This window comes from Pipistrellus kuhlii, unplaced genomic scaffold (genome assembly GCF_014108245.1).
Source record: "Pipistrellus kuhlii isolate mPipKuh1 unplaced genomic scaffold, mPipKuh1.p scaffold_m20_p_16, whole genome shotgun sequence".
NCBI classification, from domain to species: Eukaryota; Metazoa; Chordata; class Mammalia; order Chiroptera; family Vespertilionidae; genus Pipistrellus; species Pipistrellus kuhlii.
Window position 1 is genome coordinate 7,910,809 of NW_023425471.1, and position 21,191 is coordinate 7,931,999.

Sequence of the window (21,191 nt, forward strand, 5' to 3'; positions counted from 1 at the left end):
CCCCAGAGTACAACCTGTCCACTTAGATGGCGGTGAGTGCCGCCATTTTCTCTGCGGGCAAGGACGGGGAGCAGTTGTTAGGGGCCTCATTTTGTGCCGTTAAGGGGGGGGAGGGGGAGGGTATGGCCCGCGGCCTCAGCACTTTGATGCGTGGAATCAGGGCCCCCGCTTTTGGGACTGACTGCTAGCGACACGTGGAGGCTTGCCCAGGAGGCGGGAGGGACACCGCCTCGCCCCAGATGTAAGATGGCGGCGCGGGGGCGGGGCCTGGGCGGTCACGTGCCGGGAGCCGAGCGGGAGCCTCCTTAAGAAACCAGAAACACCAATCAGAAAGATAAATGCACCCCTATGCTCATAGCAGCACAATCTACAATAGCTAGGATTTGGAAACAGCCTAGATGCCCGTCAGCAGATGATTGGATCCAAAAACCATGGTACATCTACACAATGGAATACTATGGTGCCATAAAAAAGAAGGAATTCTCATCATTTGCAGCAACCTGGATGGAATTGGAGAACATCATGCTGAGGGACATGAGCCAATCAATGAAAGAGAAACACCACATGACCTCACTCATCTGTGGATAATAAAGAGCATTATAAACTGATGAACCAAAAGATAGATATAGAGACAGTATATCAACAAGTAGACTGTCAAATTACAGCGGGGAGGGTAGGGAGATCTGGGGGAGATAATAGATCAACCGAAGGACTTGTATACATGCATATAAGTACAACCAATGGACTCAAAACTCTGGGGAGGGAGGGGGCAATGTTAAAATATGTACACAGATAATAATTTATTTTTTTAAATATATTTTATTGATTTTGTACAGAGAAGAAGGGAGAGAGTTAGAAACATCGATGAGAGAGAATCACCAACCAGCTGCCTCTTGCACACCCCCCACCAGTACATGCCAAGGTACATGCCCTTGACTGGAATCGAACCCAGGACCTTTCAGTCCCCAAGCCGATGCTCTATCCATTGAGCCAAACCGGTTTTGGCTGTACACAGATAATAATTTAATAAAAATAAAAATAAAAGTTAAAACAACAACAAAAAAAAACACACACACACACACGCACCAAACGCCACCTGGGACCTATCACTCATCTCACAGTCACTTTGACTAGTTCCCCTCGTCCCGTTAGGCTGGCAAGGAAAAGGACACGACTCTTAACCTGTTAACCGGGGAGTTCCCTTTTTAATGAAGCTACCTGTAAAGGGCGCGTACTCTTTCACTAGGATGTGTCAGTATGTCACGCCCGGAGGACGTAATTTCATATTAGTATTATTTTTTATTTATACTTAATTAAAATAAATGAAATATATATATTTTCTCGTTTATTACTATATGTAAAGCACAAAGGAAAATACAAAATGACAAACAAATAGAAAAGAATACCAACAAAAAAAGTGGAAACATCAAATTAAAAAATTATAAATTTTAGCCGAAACCGGTTTGGCTCAGTGAATAGAGTGTCGGTCTGCGGACTGAGGGGTCCCAGGTTCGGTTCCGGTCAAGGGCATGTGCATTGGTTGCGGGCACATCCCTGATGGGGGGTGTGCAGGAGGCAGCTGGTCGATGTTTCTAACTCTCTATCCCTCTCTCTTCATCTCTGTAAAAACTCAATAATATTAAAACAAAAATTATAAATTTTTACAAACAATTATAAAGATTACAAAAAATATATACCATCCTCTCAGGGTGCAACATATATTTCCAGGACATATTCATATGTCCTACCCATTCCCGATATTGTTTACGTTTGATGTATTTATAGGTCCCGCTCGGTGAACAGGTTAAGGCATCTCTGCGGTCTGCCGCGCGGAGCCGCCCCTGCCCCATGAACTTGCTTTTGAGGCCCTCTAGGGGCTGAAGGTGAAAGTTAACTAGTTGCATTTATTTTTACATCCAAGCACATTGCCTATAGCAGGGGTCTGCAACCTTTAAGACATAAAGAGCCACTTGGACCCGTTTCCAAAGGAAAAAAAAACAACCTGGGAGCCGCAAAACCATTGCGACATTTAAAACAAATATAACACTGCATCTATTGTTTCTTACCTTAATGCTATATACCGGATCGTGCAGTTAGCTGTCAATCTGAAGAAAAAAAGGACTTTTTCACTTAACAATGTAAAATATATTTTTGCAAATTAATAGCTAATTAAAATTAATTTACCTGGTTAATGGGATTTTTGCTCCTGAACCTCAGTGCACAGTGTCAGCACATCAGGGCTGTAAGACATTACCTTCATTTTCACACAGGCTTGCAAGTTTCGGAGCCGCGGTAAAGCTTCAAAAGAGCCGTAGGTTGCCGACACCTGGCCTATAGTCTCTGAACAGAATTCATCTTCTCATTCAGTATATTTCAGATATGTCTTGAACCATGACTCATAGTAGGAAGTAACTTCACATCATCACATACACATCTGCGTATATACGGTACAAATACACAGGACAATTGAAAAAATGCTTCCTCAGATAATTAACTCTTACTGGATGTGATACTCTCACAGTTTTATTTCATCAGAGGCCAGAAAGCTATTTCTGTAAAGAGTCACATAAAGTCTCTCTTGCAGATTCTCCTTTTATTAAAAGAAAAGCGCTCCTTAAAAGCGTAAAAACATGTTTAGAGTGCGGGCTATATAAAACGTGCTGTGGGCCAGATCTGGTTTGCAGGCTGCAGGGAACGTGCTGACCCTGAACTGAGCAAATTGAATCACTCCTGCCTGCATTTGGAAATAACCGGCTCTGGTTTTCCTTTCCTTTTTTTTTTTTTTAAATTGGATTTATTGGGGTGACATTAGTTTGCAGGTTTCAAGTGTACAACACAACAAAGCATCATCAAGGCATTGTGGGCCTACGGCCCCAAGCAAAGTCTTTTCTGTCCCCATTACCTCCCCATCTAACCCACATCCCCTCTCCCCCTTTGCCACAGGCTGTCACCACACTCTTCTGTGTCCCTGTGTTATGTACAGTGAGTGGCCAGATTATTATGATCTCTGAACACATAATAATCTGACCACTCAGTGTGTGTGTGTGTGTGTGTGTGTGTGTGTGTGTGTGTATGTATGTAGAGGCCCAGTGCATGGATTCGTGCATGGGTGGGATCCGACCAGCCTGGCCAGAGGAGGAGACATGGGCTGTTGGCTGGCCTATCTACTGGTCAGACTCCTGGTCCAGGGGACAATTTACATATTCGCCTTTTATTATATAGGATATACACTGAGTGGCCAGATATTATGCGTTCAGAGATCATCATAACCTGGCCACTCGGCATATGGCTCTGTTTGAGTTCTGAAGGTTAATGGGGAGAACCTGGTTGGCCCCTCCCACCCTCTTCCCCTGTGGTCACTACACCTGTCTGATCACGTGTTGGGAAAGCTTCTTAAAAATCAGATTCACAGAACTTGCTACTGAATGAGTTTCTGGGCCCAAGAACCTGTTTTGAAAACCTTAGTGTTCGACGACTCTAAATCTTTCCGGAATGATTGGCAGCTTTCCTGACCCTAAGTGGCTCTAAAACGGAGGCAGCAGGGTTAGGTATGTCATTTGGGAGGGAGGGGGCGGAGGAGAATTGGTCTTTGCTTTGAACTGGTTGACATTTTTCCCCCTTTTGATACAATTCCTCAGCTTAAAATTCTGCTTTCCTTCGTAGCTTTGCCAATCTGAGAATCTACCCCCATGGATTGGTGCTGCTGGACCTTCAGAGTTACGACGGCGATGCAGAAGGCAAAGAAGTTGACAGTGTCGGTTTTTCACCGTTATTTATTGACTCAAGTATTTGAGGGTCCCAAAGCCAGCTCCGTTTAATTTTTAAAAATATATATATATTTTATTGATTTTTTACAGAGAGGAAGGGAGAGAGATAGAGAGCTAGAAACGTCAGACGAGAGAGAGAAACACTGACCAGCTGCCTCCTACACACCCCACACCAGGGATGTGCCCGCAACCAACGTACATGCCCTTGACCGGAATCGAACCCGGGACCTTTCAGTCCGCAGACCGACGCTCTATCCACTGAGCCAAACCGGTTTCGGCCCAGCTCCGTTTAATAATGCTACAATCATTTCACTTACATTGTGACTTCCCAGCAAACAGTAGACGCTCCTCCCTCCACAATGAGTGGTTTTAGAAGCGAAATAGTTGGTCCTCAGTCGTTTGTAGGATCCTGGCTGCCACTTTTCCCTGGATAGCTTGAGGACTGATGTTACTGTCCAATGTAAAGCTTAAGCCGAGATGTTCAATCTCTATTACCCTTGAGCCTCCCCTTTTCCCATTGTTTCCTTGGTAACTTAGACCCAGGTTAGGCCAGCGGCTCGGGGACTGGTTGGTGTGGGATGCAGAACCCGTAGAGGCTGCTGCGTAGGAAGGGGAGGACCAGGTGTATTTGGGTACCCCCCCTGTCCACACAGCTGTCAACACAGCCTCAAGCTCCTGCTGTCATTTAGCCGCGGTTCCATTCAGCCTATTCTAGAAGCCCATTGATTTGATTTCTTTTCATCACAGCTTTTGAACAAAGTAGAAGAAAGAATGAAAGAACTGAGTCAGGACACTACCGGGCGGGTGAAGCGGTAAGTCTACTCCCCAATGTCCTATTGTGTTTCATTAAGCGGTACAGTCATCGGAGAGGCGGTGGTGTCCCCGGGTTGTGGCTGCTAAACATGTGGCACAGATCAAAGTCGGCTTGTGCTTCTGGCAACACGGTGGACTGAGCTAGTGTAAGGGGACCAGACGTCCCGCTTTTGAACAATTTATGCCGTGTGACATGAGACAAATTGTTAAAAATCGGGACATCTGGTCACCTTAAGCTAGTGGCCCCTCACACCAAAACAAGACCTGAGAGAACACATATGCGGACCGAGAGAGAAAAAAATGCTGGTTAAAAAGAGACAAAGGCACCACGGTGATGCGGAGAGAGTTCCAGAAGCTTGGAACTCTGCAGAACAGAGAACCCGGTAAGGCTGCTGCCTCAGTCAAAGGGGAGTGAGAAAACTTCCCCCTGTTTGTCCAGTGAAGAGAATAGGGCGCCTGTCTGTTCTGGGCTGAAGAGTAGAATGAAGCAGTTAGGAGATTTATGACAGGGCGGGGTGAGAGAAAATTTGCAAGTAAGAAGTCTTTGCAAGGTACTAGGAATCAAGAGGCCACCCACCTTGAGCAGCCACAGGTAGGTTCTCTGCAAATGGTAATAAAGACTGTTCAGCATTCCCTGGCCAGGAGTGTAGCCACTATACCACATATGGCTCTTTAAAATTAAGGTAATAAAAAGAAATAGTTCATGCCCTGGCTGGGTGGCTCAGTGGTTAGAGCACTGGCCTGCAGGCTGAAAGGTCCCTGGGTGGATTCTGGTCAAGGGCACATGCCTAGGTTGTGGGCTTGATCCTCAGTAGGGGTGTACAAGAAGCAGCCGATCAATGATTCTCATGATTCTCTCTCATCATTGATGTTTCTCTCTCTCTCTCTCTCTCTCTCTCTCTCTCTCTCTCTCTCTCTCTCTCTCTCTCTCTCTCTCTCTCTCTCCACCTCTCTGAAATCAGTAAAAATACTACTTTTTAAAAAAGAAAGGGCCCTAACCGGTTTGGTTCAATGCATAGAGCTCTGGCCTGTGGACTGAAGGTCCCTGATTCTCTTCCGGTCAAGGGCACACATCTAGGTTGCAGGCTCGATCCTCAGTAGGGGGTGTGCAGGAGGCAGCAGATCAATGATTCTCTCTCATCGTTGATGTTTCTATCTCTCCCTCTCCCTTCTTTTCTGAAATCAATAAAAAATATATATATTTTTAAATATATTTTTTTGTTTTTTTACAGAGAAGGGAGAGAGAGAGAGAGAGTTAGAAACATCGATGAGAGAGAAACATCGACCAGCTGCCCCCTGCACCCTCCCCACTGGGGATGTGCCCGCAACCAAGGTACGTGCTCTTGACGGGAATCGAACCTGGGACCTTTCAGTCCGCAGACCGACGCTCCTTCCACTGAGCCAAACCGGTTTCGGCCCAATAAAAATATTTTAAAAAAAGAAACAGTTCAGTCCTTCAGTCTCACTCCCCTCATTGTCAGTATCTAATGGCTGGTGACGGCCAGTGGTGTCAGATGTGGAGAGCTTTCCTAGAAGCTATAGTGCCAGCATTTATTAGAAGGGAGAGCGTGTGGTAGGTCCTGGGAATTCGTGGATCCTCAGCAAATCATTCTCAGGAGTTTGCTCTTGCCTGCCCGGGTGGTTCCTTAGCAGGCCCCCCAAAGTGAGGAGGCTTGTCCCTTGCTCATAAAGGCCAACACATAGATGCAGAGACACAGGGACTTGACCAAGGTCACGTCGTCACCGATGGAAGCACCTGCAATAAAGATCTCTGTAGTGCATGGCGCTTTCCAGAAGAGGGAATCCTATTGGCAAGAGCTAGGATGTTCAGGTACTTCGTGGCTCAGCATGCTAAGTGTAAGGAGCCAACAGGGCCATGGGCCAGAACTAGAAAGGCTTTAGTGTCTGGCGGGGCCGAGAGCAGGCAACGGCAAGTGAAAAGAACATGGCATCGTGCAGAATTTGCCCGCTTTTTAAAAATATATATTTTATTGATATTTTTACAGAGAGGAAGAGAGAGGGAGAGCCAGAAACATCGATGAGAGAGAAACATTGATCAGCTGCCCCCTGCACACCCCTACCAGGGATGTGCCCGCAACCAAGGTATATGCCCTTGACCGGAATTGAACCCGGGACCTTTCAGTCAGCAGGCTGGCTGATGCTCTAGCCACTGAGCCAAACCGGCTTCAGCTGCCTGTTTGTTGTTGTTTTTTTTAATTTCTGTCAGAAAGCCAAGTTCAGTTGATGTGTTCTCAGCCCCTTCACCGGCCTTAAAAAACACATCCACACCCACGCTCCTTTCTGGATCTGTTATTTTTTCTCCATTTCTAAGAATTTTCCTTTGGATGGAAAGGGTTCCCGCCGGGCTGTAAGATGTGTAAACTTGGAGATGATGGATTGGCTGGCTTCACAATGCCCCTGAGGTTTATTGGTCTGATTTTTATCGGCCTTCATTCTGGGAAGAAGGAAGCAGACGGAAAGCCTTTATGGGCCTGAGCATTTATGAGAAGTCTGGTCTGTTTGTGTCTTTCTGGTCTCGGAGTTTCTAAAGGGGTAGCAAAGTCAGGCTTCAGATTTTCAGCTCGAAAGGAGGACCTTTTGTTTGCTGGCCGCTGTTTTTCCGTCTCTTCATAAAATCAGGGCGGAAGAGGCGAGAGGTGGTTGGAAATGCTTTGTGGGAGGCCCTTTGTGATCGACTCCACAAAGACAAGGATGGGGCCACTTTTCTCTCCCGGGAGTGACATTGTTAGAGTCAATCATTAACAGATAAGTCAGTGATATCTGCAATTATTACTCCCCTACGGGCAATGAAATAAAAGTAATTTTTTATCTATGAAGCCTTGGGTGGTTGTGGGTATTTTTTGTTTGTTTGTTTTTTTAGAAAATGTATTTTTGTATTCTACTTTTGAAAAGAAAAGGAGAAAAGGAACAGGAAAACAAGCTCACATCAGTTTTGTTGCAAATAATTCTTACAATTTACACAGTGTACCTGAGGCCTCACGCATATTCTGCCTGACTGTCTTTCTTTCTTTCTTTCTTTTTTAAAAAAATATATATTTTATTGATTTTGTACAGAGAGGAAGGGAGAGAGAGATAGAGAGTTAGAAACATCGATGGGAGAGAGTCATCGATCAGCTGCCTCTTGCACACCCCCTACTGGGGATATGCCCGCAACCAAGGTACTTGCCCTTGACCAGAATTGAACCCAGGACCTTTCAGTCTCCAAGCTGACGCTCTATCCATTGAGCCAAACCGGTTTCGGCTCTTTCTTTCTTTTTTTTTTTTAAAAAAATATATTTTATTGATCTTCCACAGAGAGGAAAGGAGAGGGATAGAGAGCTGGAAACATCGATGAGAGAGAAACATCAGTCAGCTGCCTCCTGCACACACACACACACACACACACACACACACACGGGTATGTGCCCACAACCAATGTACATGCCCCTGACCAGAATCGATCCTGAAACCCTTGAGTTTGCAGGCTGATGCTCCATCCACTGAGTCAAACCGGCTAGGGCTGTCTTCTTTAAAAAAATATATTTTTTTATTGATTTGAGAGAGGAAGGGAAGAGAGACAGAGAGAGAGAGAGAGAGAGACAGACAGAGAGAGAGAGAGACAGACAGAGAGAGAGGGAGAAGAGGGGCGGGAATGAATATCGATTAGTTTCCTCGGGCATACATCCCGACGGGGTTCGAGCCCACAACCTGGGCATGTGCCCTGACCAGGTACCAAACCAGGGACCTTTTGGTGCCCTGGATGATGCTCAGAGCCACACTGGCCAGGGTCTGCCTGACTTTCCTACCACCCACTTTTGATTTTCAGCAGCGATGGTTGGAACAAGAGCTTTGCAGGCTTCCGGAGTTCTCCCCTTACCCATCACGGGGAGATAAACGCACGTCCTGGTAGGATGAGGGCTTCCTCGCCGTGATGCCTTCCCCATCCTGCTGCAGATCCTCGTTTCTTTGCCAGTCTTTACAAACTCCTGTGTTGTAGTTAAGGAAAAAATCGGGACTGTCCCGCCAAAAGCGGGACGTCTGATCACCTTATCCAAATCCTATCTGCCTGCTCCTGGGCTGGGGGGAGGTGTCCCAATTGGGGCTCCACATTTTGCAAGAAAAACGTCTGGTCGGCCTAACATTCCAACAGCTGAATTTGTTGATCTGGAAGATGGAGTGGTAAATCAGGAGCTGTTGGTTAAATGAGAGTTTATGGGAACTTGGCTTTGTAAAGCTCAGTGTTCTTTACAGACGCTAGTACTGTCTCCCCACGGGAAGCCCCGTTAACTTACCACAGGTCCAGACTGGTCCCTGGGAAGCAGTGAGCGGGGAGGGAAAAGAAAGCCATCGGAGCCAATCAGAGGCCACATCTCCTGGTGTGTGAGGTGTCCGCAGCTGTCTTGCTATCAAACACCGCTGTCCGGGATCACATGACTTGCAGACGGGCTGTGCCATGTGTGCAGTGAGTTGTCACGGTGTTTGTATTCCAGCCAGCTTTGCCAAGCCCCTTTTCCAGGTCTGTGTTTCCCTGTCACTTAGTGTCCCCTGCTGGTAGGTTCTAGTTCATTCACCCTGCCTGAAATACTGAACACTTCTGCAATAACGGAGCCAGAAAATCATCCGTTTGAAGCCACTGTAATAATTTTAAAGGGAAAGAAAGGTACCCTTGCACATGGATAGATCTGGTGTCAGCTACTTCAATTGCTTGGTCACTCTTAGCAATAATAGGACAAGCACACATTTCCTGTCCCTAACGGGATGCCTCAAGGACAGTGGTCGGCAAACTCATTAGTCAGCAGAGCCAAATATCAACAGTACAACGATTGAAATTTCTTTGGAGAGCCACATTTTTCAACTTAAACTTCTTCTAACGCCGCTTCTTCAACATAGATTCGCCCAGGCCGTGGTATTTTGTGGAAGAGCCACACTCAAGGGGCCAAAGAGCCGCATGTGGCTCGCGAGCCGCAGTTTGCCGACCACGGCTCTAGGCTATATGTCAATCTGACTCTAATGAAGATCATCAGGCAAACCCACGTGAGGGGTTTTCTGCAGAGTACCTGGTCTGGACTTTTCCAAGATGTCAATGTCATGAACCATACAAGGTTGGGGAGAGGGGGACTTAGTCTAGATTAAATGAAGCTAAAAAAGGTAAAAACAGCCAGCAAAATATAGTGTATGATTCTTTGTTCAAAAGCAGAACAACTACAAAGGACATTGCACGATTGGAAGCACTCGAGAGTGGATTCTGAACTAGATGATGGTATTCCGTCCGTGTGTACTTGGCAGGCATGTGACAATGGCTTGGGTTAAGCAGGCAGTCTTAAGAGATCCCTGCTGACGTATTAGCGGTCAAGTGTGATGTCTGCAGCGGCCATTTTCTCCTTCCACTTGTTATTAGGAAAATTTAAACCATGCCAGGAGAGTTTTTAAAGAATAAAGGCCTATGTGCAGCAGTTGTGGAGATTTGGGGGTGGCCATGCAGGTTAAACCTAAAAGGCCAGGCATTAGATCTGTGGGTGCTATTCAGGAGTCAGCCTGGGCTCATGTGGCTTGCTTTCACATACTCTTGCTCCCAGGTCCAATTTTAAGGCAGGCTCACCATAAGCGGCCTTTTTTTTTTTAAATTTCTTTATTGATTAAGGTATTACATATGTGTCCTTATTCCCCCATTACCTCCCACCCATCCCCATTCATGCCCCGTTGTCTGTGTCCATTGGTTAGGCTTATATGCATGCATACAAGTCCTTTGGTTGATCTCTCCCCCCTACTCCCACTGTCCCCTACCTCCCCTGAGGTTTGACGTTCTGATTGATGTTTCTCTGTCTCTGGATCTGTTTTTGTTCATCAGTTTATGTTGTTCATTATATTCCACAAACGAGTGAGATTGTGTGGTATTTATCTTTCCATGCCTGGCTTATTTCACTTAGCATAATGCTCTCCAGCTCCATCCATGTTGTTGCAAATGGTAAGAACTCCTTTTTTACAGCAGCGTAGTATTCCATTGTGCAGATGTACCACAGTTTTTTAATCCACTCAGCTGCTGCTGGGCACTTAAGGCTGTTTCCAAATCTTGGCTATGGTGAGTTGTGTTGCTACGAACATAGGGGTGCATATATCCTTTCTGATCGGTGTTTCTAGTTTCTTGGGATATATTCCTAGGAGTGGGATCACTGGGTCAAATAGAAGCGGCCTTCTTACAAGGCTCATTCCTGTTTCCTTTTTTTTCCAGATTACCACCCATAGTTCGAGGAGGGACCATTGACAGGTACTGGCCCACTGCTGATGGCCGCCTGGTTGAGTATGACATAGATGAAGTGGTGTATGACGAAGACTCACCTTATCAGAACATTAAAATTCTGCACTCGAAGCAGTTTGGAAATATTCTCATCCTGAGTGGGGATGTTAGTAAGTATTCCAGCCCTCCCCCAGTTATGAAACAAAGCGACTGTGTTGGCCCCAACTGGGTTGGCTCAGTGGATAGAGCGTCGGCCCGCGGACTGAAAGGCCCCGGGCTCGATTTTGATCAGGGGCACATGCCTTGGTTGTGGGCTTGATCCCCAGTAGGGGGCGTGCAAGGATCAGTGATCCTCTTTCATCATTGATGTTTCTATCCATCTTTCCCTTCCTCTCTGAAACCAATAAAAATATATTAAAAACAAATTTTAAGTAACTGTTGGATTATGCTGTTTTCCTGACAAATATCACTTTTGTGGATTTGCCCAAGCTTGTCCTTGGCACTGGTGGTTTTGAAATGAACATTTCTGTAGTATGAACTTGTGGGTTGTCTGGGCCTTCCTGTTTTACAGCAGAACCAGGAAAACTTTGTCTCGACATTCCTTTTTCTTAATTTCTTAGTAATGAGTATTTGGATTGTATTTCAAAAGTACATAATTGCTTATTTACAAAAACATTTTTGTTATGGAAAACCTCACATCTAAGTAGACCAAATAGTATGACAAACCCACATAATATACTTACCACTGCATGTCAACGGTTATTGACTCCTGGCCTGGCTCGTTTCCCCTAAACGCCAGTCCACTCTTTCTCATTTTTTTAAATTGATTTCAGAGAGGAAGGGAGAAATATTGATGATGAGAAAGAATCACTGATCAGCTGCCTCCTGCATGCCCCGCACTGGGGTCTAGCCTCCAACCTGGGCATATGCCTTGACTGGGAATTGAACTATGACCTCCTGGTTCATAGGTCAGTGTTCAACCACTGAGTTATCCTGGCTGGACTCTTTCTCCTATTTTTATAAATATATTTTATTGATTGTTTTATGGAGAGGCATAGAGAGTTAGAAACATCGATGAGAGAGAAACATCGATCAGCTGCCTCCTGTACACCACCTACTGGGGATGTGCCTGCAACCAAGGTACATGCCCTTGACCGGAATCGAACCTGGGACCTTTCAGTCTGCAGGCTGACACTATCCACTGAGCCAAACCGGTTAGGGCTTTCTCATATTTTGCAGCAACTCTTAGATATTGTGTTATTTCATCTGGAAAGCCATAATTGCTTTTAATAATTCACATCAGTACATCCTTAAGACCGAGTTTTCTTCCAAATGACTAATGCAGACATGTATGTCATCTATGTGTAATCTATTGTTTTGGGACTGGTGAAAACTCCATAATCCAAAAAAACTACCTTGGTGCCTTGTCGAATGTGTTTAAAATGGAAAATAAAACATCTTGGGCAAGAATCCAGCCCTTCCCAGAGGTGTGGGTAGAGTCACCAATTTGAGTCTGCTTCCTTCCTAGATCTGGCGGAGAGTGATTTGGCGTATACCCGGGCCATCATGGGCAGTGGCAAAGAAGATTACACTGGCAAAGACGTGCTGATCCTGGGAGGTGGAGATGGGGGCATTTTATGTGAAATAGTCAAACTGAAACCAAAGATGGTCACTATGGTAGAGATATCCTTTTAAAATGGAATCAGGGTCAGTGGGCTGCTTTTGTTTTCTACCTCCCTTTTTGTCTTGTGATTCCAGTTCATGTTCTGAAGGAAATGTGTGATCAAGAGTGCCTTGTTTTGTTTTTTTGTTTGTTTTTTAAATTTATTGAGTTTTTACAGAGAGGAAGGGAGAAGGATAGAGAGTTAGAAACATCGATGAGAGAGAATCATCGATCAGCTGCCTCCTGCACACCCCCCACTGGGGATGTGCCCACAACCAAGGTACATGCCCTTGACTGGAATCGAACCTGGGACCTTTCAGTCCACAGGCCGACGCTCTATCCACTGAGCCCAACGGGTTTCGGCAGAGTGCCTTGAACAAACATTTCGATTTATGTGGCCAGCAACAAAGAAGCAGAGATAATCCAGTTGCAAATTAAAGAGCAAGCAACTGTGGTACCATGCCTACTCAGCAGTTGCCAAAATAACTTCTTTATGAGGAGGAAAAAAAATCATTTCTTTTTGAGTATCCTGGGTCCAAAAATATAATCATTGTCTCACTCATCTTTTTTAACTTGTGATACCTAAATGAATGCTATAAACTTGTTTGTCCTAACTTTTTAAAAAAAGTATTACTATTTCAGAATTCTTTGATATGTTTAAATTCTGGCTAAATTTCTCCTTAATCTGTTCCGAACATTGACCAAATGGTGATTGATGGATGTAAGAAATACATGCGAAAAACATGTGGTGATGTCTTAGACAATCTTAAAGGAGACTGCTATCAGGTACTTGTGTTTTCCCTATAAAGTTTTTAAGTGAACTGATAATATAATTAATCTGAATTGTGCCTTCCTAAAACAACCTTAAGTATAACTGATTAAGAAGATAAATAGATCATCTTGTCGGGAGGAGAATTTTTTGTCTACCCTTCTAGTTCTTGGTTGAGACTCCTGTAATCACAGACAGATTAACAAGAGAAAAACAGACATTATTGGCATGTATACCTCATGAACATGTGGAAGATCCCAAGAGAAAAGTGAGTAACACAGAGGTAGCTTTAGAATTTAGGCTTAAATATCATCTATATATATAAAAGCCTAATATGCAGTGTTCACTCTGGAGTTTGACCGACCGGGAGTTCGATCACTCGCTATGACGTGTGCTAACCACCAGGGGGAAGCGTGGACCAAATTAAGCCCTGGCCCACAACCAGCAGCCAGAGAAGGAGGCCTCAGCTGGCAGCTGCTAGGGACCCTACCTGTGCATGAATTTTGTGCACGGGGCTTCTGGTCTTAAATAGAGAAAGGGGATGTAGGTGTTTTAAGGGAGAGTAAATGACTTTTTGGAAAGATGGATGGGCCCTTAGAAAAATAGAAGGCAAGGTAGTTTGTAACAAAGTTTGTCTGAGTCCACATAGTGTCAATCTTCTCTCCTGTGATAAGAGGCGATGTTCCTGGTTGAATCCTCTGGGGAGGGGAATGGATGACAGTTGAGTTTCTTTTGGAGGATCTGTCTTTAGGCAGATAAGGGGAGTTCAGAGAAAGCCTCTCTAGTCAGTATGCCAATGCAGCATATTTTGAGGTGGCATGTTCTGCTCCCCTTCTTTCTCTGAGTTACATATAGATTTATATTTAGGGCAGAAGTGTACTTATAATAAGAAAGGACTCTATAATTTCTGAATTTAATAACATTCATTCTTTTCTTTTTTTAAATCCTCACCTGAGGATATTTTTCCATTGATTTTTAGAGAGAGCGGGAGAGAGGGAGAAAAGACAGAAATATCGATGTGAGAGAAGCACATTGATTGGTTGCCTCCTGTATTAGCCCCAGCCAGGCCTGGGCTGGGGAGGAGCCTGCAACCAAGTTATGTGCCCTTGACTAGAATCGAACCCAGGACCTTTTGGTCATCAGACTGACGCTCTATCCCCTGAACAAAACCTGCTTGGGTTCATTGATTTAAATATATATATATATATATATTTATTTATTTTTTTTAATTATTATTATTGATTTTTTACAGAGAGGAAGGGAGAGAGAGAGAGAGAGTGAGAGAAATATTGATGAGAGAGAAACATTGATTAGCTGCCTCCTGCACGCCCCCCACTGGGGATGTGCCAGCAACCAAGATACATGCCCTTGACCGAAATTGAACCTGGGACCCTTCAGTCCCCAGGCTGATGCTCTATCCACTGAGCCAAACTGGTTTCAGCATTTTTATATAAATGATGTCATGTAGCTGAAGCCGGTTTGGCTCAGTGGTAGAGCGTCGGTCTGCGGACTGAAAGGTCCCGGGTTCGATTCCGGTCAAGGGCATGTACATTGGTTGCGGGCACATCCCCAGTAGGGGTGCGCAAGAGACAGCTGGTCGATGTTTCTCTCTCATCGACGTCTCTAGCTCTCTATCTCTCTCCCTTCCTCTCTGTAAAAAAATCAATAAAATATATTTAAAAATAAATAATTAAATAAATAAATGATGTCATGTGCCATTTTATGACCTGGCAACCACCACCTTTTGCCTCTCTACCCTGGATAATCTCTCTGTGGTTCCTGTCCTAAATTCTACTGTACTTTCAAGTTCAATCATTACAGTTTGTAGGATATATTTTATATTATATTTTAGGATGCATGTTTGATGTTCATACCTACAGTACTTTTTAGAACAAGATAATCAAGCAAATAGTTATTTCAACAAAATCTTGTGTTATCTCCAGATGTATAGACATTTTAATAGATGAGAGCTTCAGTTTGTTGATTTGTACATTATCCCATCCCATTGTCCCTAAAGAGTGTGTATCCTACTTTGATTTCACGGTACACATATGTTAATTTTTAAGCTGAGAGGAATTACACTGAGTGGCCAGATTATTATGATCTCTGAACGCATAATAATCTGGCCACTCAGTGTATACCTATATAATAAAAGGCTAATATGCAAATTGTCCCCTCAATGAGTTCGACCAACAGGCAGGCCAGCCAACCGCCTATGTCACTCCCTCCCCCTGGCCAGGCTGGCCAGACCCCACCCATGCACGAATTCATGCACTGGGCCTCTAATAAGTAAACACACACACACACACACACACACACACACACACACACACACACTGAGTGGCCAGATTATTATGCGTTCAGAGATCATAATAATCTGGCCACTCAGTGTATATAGAAGGGCATATATAAGTGGGAAGATTTACTAGTGGCCTGGGGAATAAACTTTTCCAATTGAAAGTCCATCTGAGGGCAGAGCACTGGAGGCAGAAGGTGACACAGACAGCTGGACATTTTAGAGAAGGGAAAAGTTGTATTTTATTGGAAATGACTGGGCTCTTGAGTAAATTGTTTGCCTGAACACATCGGTTTCCCCTTGCCTTCTTTCTGGAACAGAACAACCAGCAGGGGGAGCCTGTGAAATTCTTCTGAGGCGCCCAGTTTCCCCAGCTGTAAAGGGGTGGAGTTGGTCTCCCTGGCAGACAACCCCCTTAGGCATTAAAATTCTACCACCCTTACCAAACCACCAGGACATTGCAACTGTTTATCAATTGAAAAACAAAATTACTCTGTTAACCATTTTTAGAAAATAATAAGTGTTCTACTGAAATCATTAAAATAGTACAAAAAGAATACTAAAAGCCTTTTTTGTATGTGCACGATTTCCAAGTAAAATAGTAGTAAATTAAATCTGACACTTTATTTAAAGAATGATATATATTATGTGCAAGAAAGTTTAGTTCATAAATGTAAAAATCTTAAGACAACATCATTTAAGAAGACATCTATTAATGTCAATTATTTTCTCCATTAAATTATTCATAACAGAGAAAATAATTGACATTAATAGATGATAAAGCATTTGGGAATATATAGTCATTCTCTTTTTCAAAGATCGAGATATTTGTATTATGACATTCAGATGGCTTAGAAGTATTTATAAAATACTTTTAAAATTTCTTTTTTCCCATCACATCTATCCCCTCTAGGCCTCTTCCACCTCCACCTCCACCTCCATAATCACCACACTGTTCTCTCTCTTTTTTGTGTGTTAATCTTCACCCAAGGATATTTTTTCCATTGATTTTTTGTTTTTTTAAAGAGTGAGTGGGAGGGAGAGAGAGAGAGGCAGAGGGAAACATCTATGTGATGTGAGAGAGACACATTGATTGGTTGCCTTCCGTACTCACCCTGATCAGGGCAGGGATCCAGCTGGAAACCTGGGTATGTGCCCTTGACCCAGGATCAAACCCTTCCACGAGCATGCTGGCGCTTTAACCACTGAGCAACACCAGCCAGGGCCTCTCTCTTTTATTATTTTTTGCTCAACCACTTTAACCCTCTCCATCCCCTCTTCCCCCACCAGAGCTGTCTGCCTGCTCTCTATTGTCTCTATTTTGCATGGTAGTTCAGTTTATTAATTGAATTCCACATTTGAGTGAAATCATATGATACCTATTTTTCCCTGACTGGCTTATTTCACTTAGCATAATGCTCTCCAGGTCTGTCCATGCTGTCACGAAGGGTAATGAAATTTCTTTAGGTAAAATAAAATTGCAAAAGAAGGGCAACTATCTAAACATAATAGAAACCATCAGAAACCTAAAGATTATACTAGGGGCTCAGTGCATGAATTCGTGCATCTTGAAAGGAACTGTGAGCCGCGAGGCTGCGGTGGACACAGGGGAGGGTCTCGGCCCATCCTCCATGCCCTCGTCCTGCTCCTCCTGTCGTGGCTCCCGGTCCCCACTCTGCTGGTAGCCCCGCTTCCTCTGCTGCCGCTCCCATACGCTGACAGTGCTGGCCCCACTTGCACCAGCTGACAGCATGGAGTGATCGGGGCCAGTGCCAGCAGTGGGTGCGAGCTGCGGCTGCCGCCCCGATCGCCCCTCAGGAGCAGGGGGAGGTGGAGAAGCCCTCAGGGGCGATTGGGGCTGGCAGTTGCTGTTTGCACCCACTGAGGGCACTGAGCAATTGGAACCAGCAGCGGGTGCAAATAGCGGCTCTGGTGCCAGCAGCGGGTGCGAGCAGGGTTGAAGCCAGCAGCTTGTGGGAGCAAAGAATTTTCAGTAACCACCAGAGGCTCACCCCAATGACAGTGCCCCGGGCACCCCCCCGCTTACCTTCTCCACCATCCTGCCATGCCCAACGCCTGCCATGTTCCACACATGCCCCCTGGTGGTCAGCGCATGTCATAGTAACCGATTGTTCTGTCAATTAGTCTATTTGCATATCAGCCTTTTATTATATAGGATGGTATCAGCTCAAGAAAGATTCAAACAAGTAGAGAATTTTTATGAGTTGATTTGAGCCAAATTGACAAAAGTTGCTAGGAAGCAAAATCTCAACTGATTGAGAAACTGCTCCGGAGATTGGCAGTTGTTTTTAAAAATATATATATTTTATTGAGTTTTTACAGAGAGGAAGGGAGAGAGACAGAGAATCAGAAACATCAATGAGAGAGAAATATCGACCAGCTGCCTCCTGCACACCCCCCACTGGGGATGTGCCCGCAACCAAGGTACATGCCCTTGACTGGAATCGAACCTGGGACCTTTCAGTCTGCAGGCTGACGCTCTATCCACTGAGCCAAACTGGTCAGGGCAAAGCTGAGTTTTCATAGTAAAAAAGTACATTCTTCAGGAGACTAATTCCTGCATTCTTGGCCCATGAATCGGTCCAGGATGGTAAGCTTCACATGTCCTGTGATATGGACAATGGAACAATTCCTTCTTGAGGTCATTCATATGGTCATGTGAGGGTTTGGTGTGTGTGCAGGTATTGATGCACAACCAGCAGATGTGTATGCAGGCACTGACACAGGACTGGAAAGTTCAGAAGTTTTAGTTGCTAGGATAGTTAAGGCAAGAATACAATCATTTGTGCCTCAGCCTACTTTATTTCTATAATTTAGCAGCTTGACCACAGTGACCCCATTGTATTTCTTCACTCCGTTCCTTCATTCTATTAATCATTTGGCTTGGGTAAAGGAGATTGAGTTGATTTAATAAGTGATGCTGGCATCATGGACTGTATCTGTGCATGAGAACAAAGCTAATTAACCTTAGAAACCATAGAAAAATCAATGTCAGATGATTTAAGCTCTCTCTATAAAAACTAATGTATAGCCCTAGTTGGTTTGGCTCAGTGGGAAGAGTCGGCCTGCAGACTGAAGGGTCCCTAGTTCGATTCCAGGCAAAGGCACATGCCCGGGTTGCGGGCTCCTTCCCCAGGAGGGGGCATGCAGGAGGCAACCGATCAATAATTCTCATCATTGTTGTTTCTATCTCTCCTCCCTTTCTCCTCTCTGAAAGCAATAAAAATATATATTGAAAAACAAAAACAAAACTAATACATATAGGCAAGTGAGGAGTTGGGAAAGAAACATTTTTAAAAAGGACAAGAACCTCAGATATTGTAATGACAACATAATAAAGTCAAAAGGCAGACTGAAAAAATACTTCTAACAAACAGGACAGGGACTTAATCCCTTTAATATATAAAGAGACCGTACAACTTTAAAAATTTTTAAATTAGCTACTTAAAAAAATGGTTTAACCGTATGAACTGGTACTTCTCAGAAGGCAGAAGTCAAATAACCTGCAAACTTAAAAAAAAAAAAAAATATATATATATATATATATATATATATATATATATATATATTATTTTATTTATTTATTTTTTTACAGAGAGGAAGGGAGAAGAATAGAGAGTTAGAAACATTGATGAGAGAGAAACATCGATCAGCTGCCTCCTGCACCCTCCCTACTGGGGATATGCCGGCAACCATGTACATGCCCTTGGCCGGAATCAAACCTGGGACCCCTTAGTCCGCAGGCTGATGCTCTATCCACTGAGCAAAACCGGCTAGGGCAACCTGCAAACTTTTATTTATTTATTTATTTATATTTTTCATTTCTTTTAAAAAATATATATATATTATTGATTTTTTACAGAGAGGAAGAGAGCGGATAGAGAGTTAGAAACATTGATGAGAGAGAATCATCGATCAACTGCCTCTTGTACACCCTCTACTGGGGATGTGCCTGCAACCAAGGTACATGCCCTTGACCGGAATCGAACCCGGGACTTTTCAGTCCGCAGGCTGATGCTCTATCCACTGAGCAAAACCGGCCAGGGCAACCTGCAAACTTTTAGACCCCTGTTGGTGGTCCAAGAAGTTCATATGAGCCCTAACCAATGTGGCTCAGTGGATAGAGCGTCGGCTTGCCAACTGAAAGGTCCCAGGTTTGATTTCGGTCAAGGGCATGTACCTTGGTTGCGGGCATATCCCCAGTAGGAGGTGTGCAAGGAGTTCATGTGAAAATATTAGCAAGGGATTTGATACAAATAGAAGAAGGGGGTAACAGCCAATGCTAGAGAGGATGAAAGGACACAGTTGGAGGGTGAATTGCCTTAAAAACTGAAATGCACATGCCTTTGTCTCAGCAATCCCTTGTTTTAGCATTCAGCCCTCAGACAAAAAAAAAAAAGCATCTATACTTTATTGGGGAGGTTTATTATGGCTGTATTTGTAGGGGCCAAGGCTTGCAGATGCTAAATGTAGAACATTTTAATAGAATGATACAGTTTTTACAAACATTATTATCTGGAATGCTATTAGCTAAATATTTCCAAGTTTAGAGCAATGTGTGTGATCCTAGTTTTACAAAAAAGAATAAGCACTTGTTTTTATTTGCAGATGAGAGTTTTTAAGAATCTTTATGAGCACAGGGAAAAAATCTTGAGATTTTTTAAGCACTTAAATGGGATTGATGAATAGATTGAAGGCAACTGGGGTGTTAGTGCCTTCTTTTTGTATGGTTATACTTGAATGATGTATTAAGTGAAGCACATTATAAAACACTAGAGGCCCGGTGCACAGATTTCTGGCACCGGGTGGGGTCCCTAGGCCTGGCCAGTGATCAGGGCTGATCTGTGGGTGGTCGGGAGCCTGCTCCCACCCTGTGGACTGGGGGCAGCTCCTGCATTGAGTGTCTACCCCCAGTGGTCAGTGCGAGCCATAGATGAGACTTTGAGGATATGTGTAAGCATTCATATGAAAAATCTGGAATAGATTATTTTAGGGGATTGTGGCAAGGTTGATTTCTTATTTACAAAAATATATTTTTATTGATTTCAGAGAGGAAGGGGGAGGGAGAGACAGATAGAAACATCAATAATTAGAATAATTTTTCGGCTGCCTCCTGCACGCCCCCTACTGGGGATGGAGCCTGCAACCAGGCATGTGCCCTGACCAGGAATCAAACTGTGACCTCCTGGCTCATAGGTTGATGCTCAACCACCGAGCCATGTCAGCCAGGCGAACCTTGATTTCTGATTTGTTATATGTGAATTCTTTTTACCCAAATATGTATTTTGTAACTAGAAAAAGGAAAGATGAGGGGAGTAACTCTTGCCTAGTTCAAGTTCAGGATGTTGCCTGCAGCCAGATGGGTCCCCAGCACTTCAAAGATAAGGCAACCCCCAAACTTCGTTCCTGAGTTTACTGTAAACTGCTTGCTGAGAATTCCAGCTCTTAGCTGCTGGACTTCCCTCATTACTAACTGTGTTTTGGGAGCTGGTATGAATTACATGACTTTATTGCCGACTGTTCTCATAAGTGTGAGAGGAAATTGAAAAACCTTGGGCTAAGAGTTTGGAGTAAAGTGCAAAAATACATCAATAGACAATGAAGTTATTCAGTACTCATGTAGAAGA

At 44.1% G+C, this 21,191-nt stretch overlaps 1 protein-coding gene across 3 annotated transcripts in view; it reads left to right on the forward strand.

Annotated features, from left to right (window-relative positions):
- Positions 1 to 21,191, forward strand: part of SMS (spermine synthase) — a 77,908-nt gene that overhangs the window by 25,513 nt on the left and 31,204 nt on the right. For all 3 annotated transcript variants that reach the window (XM_036439757.2, XM_036439756.2, XM_036439755.2), the window contains exons 3-7: positions 3,664 to 3,754; positions 4,515 to 4,579; positions 10,810 to 10,985; positions 12,344 to 12,498; positions 13,175 to 13,264. In XM_036439757.2, coding sequence (XP_036295650.1) covers positions 3,664 to 3,754; positions 4,515 to 4,579; positions 10,810 to 10,985; positions 12,344 to 12,498; positions 13,175 to 13,264 — 577 coding nt within the window. The remainder of the gene's footprint in view (positions 1 to 3,663; positions 3,755 to 4,514; positions 4,580 to 10,809; positions 10,986 to 12,343; positions 12,499 to 13,174; positions 13,265 to 21,191) is intronic.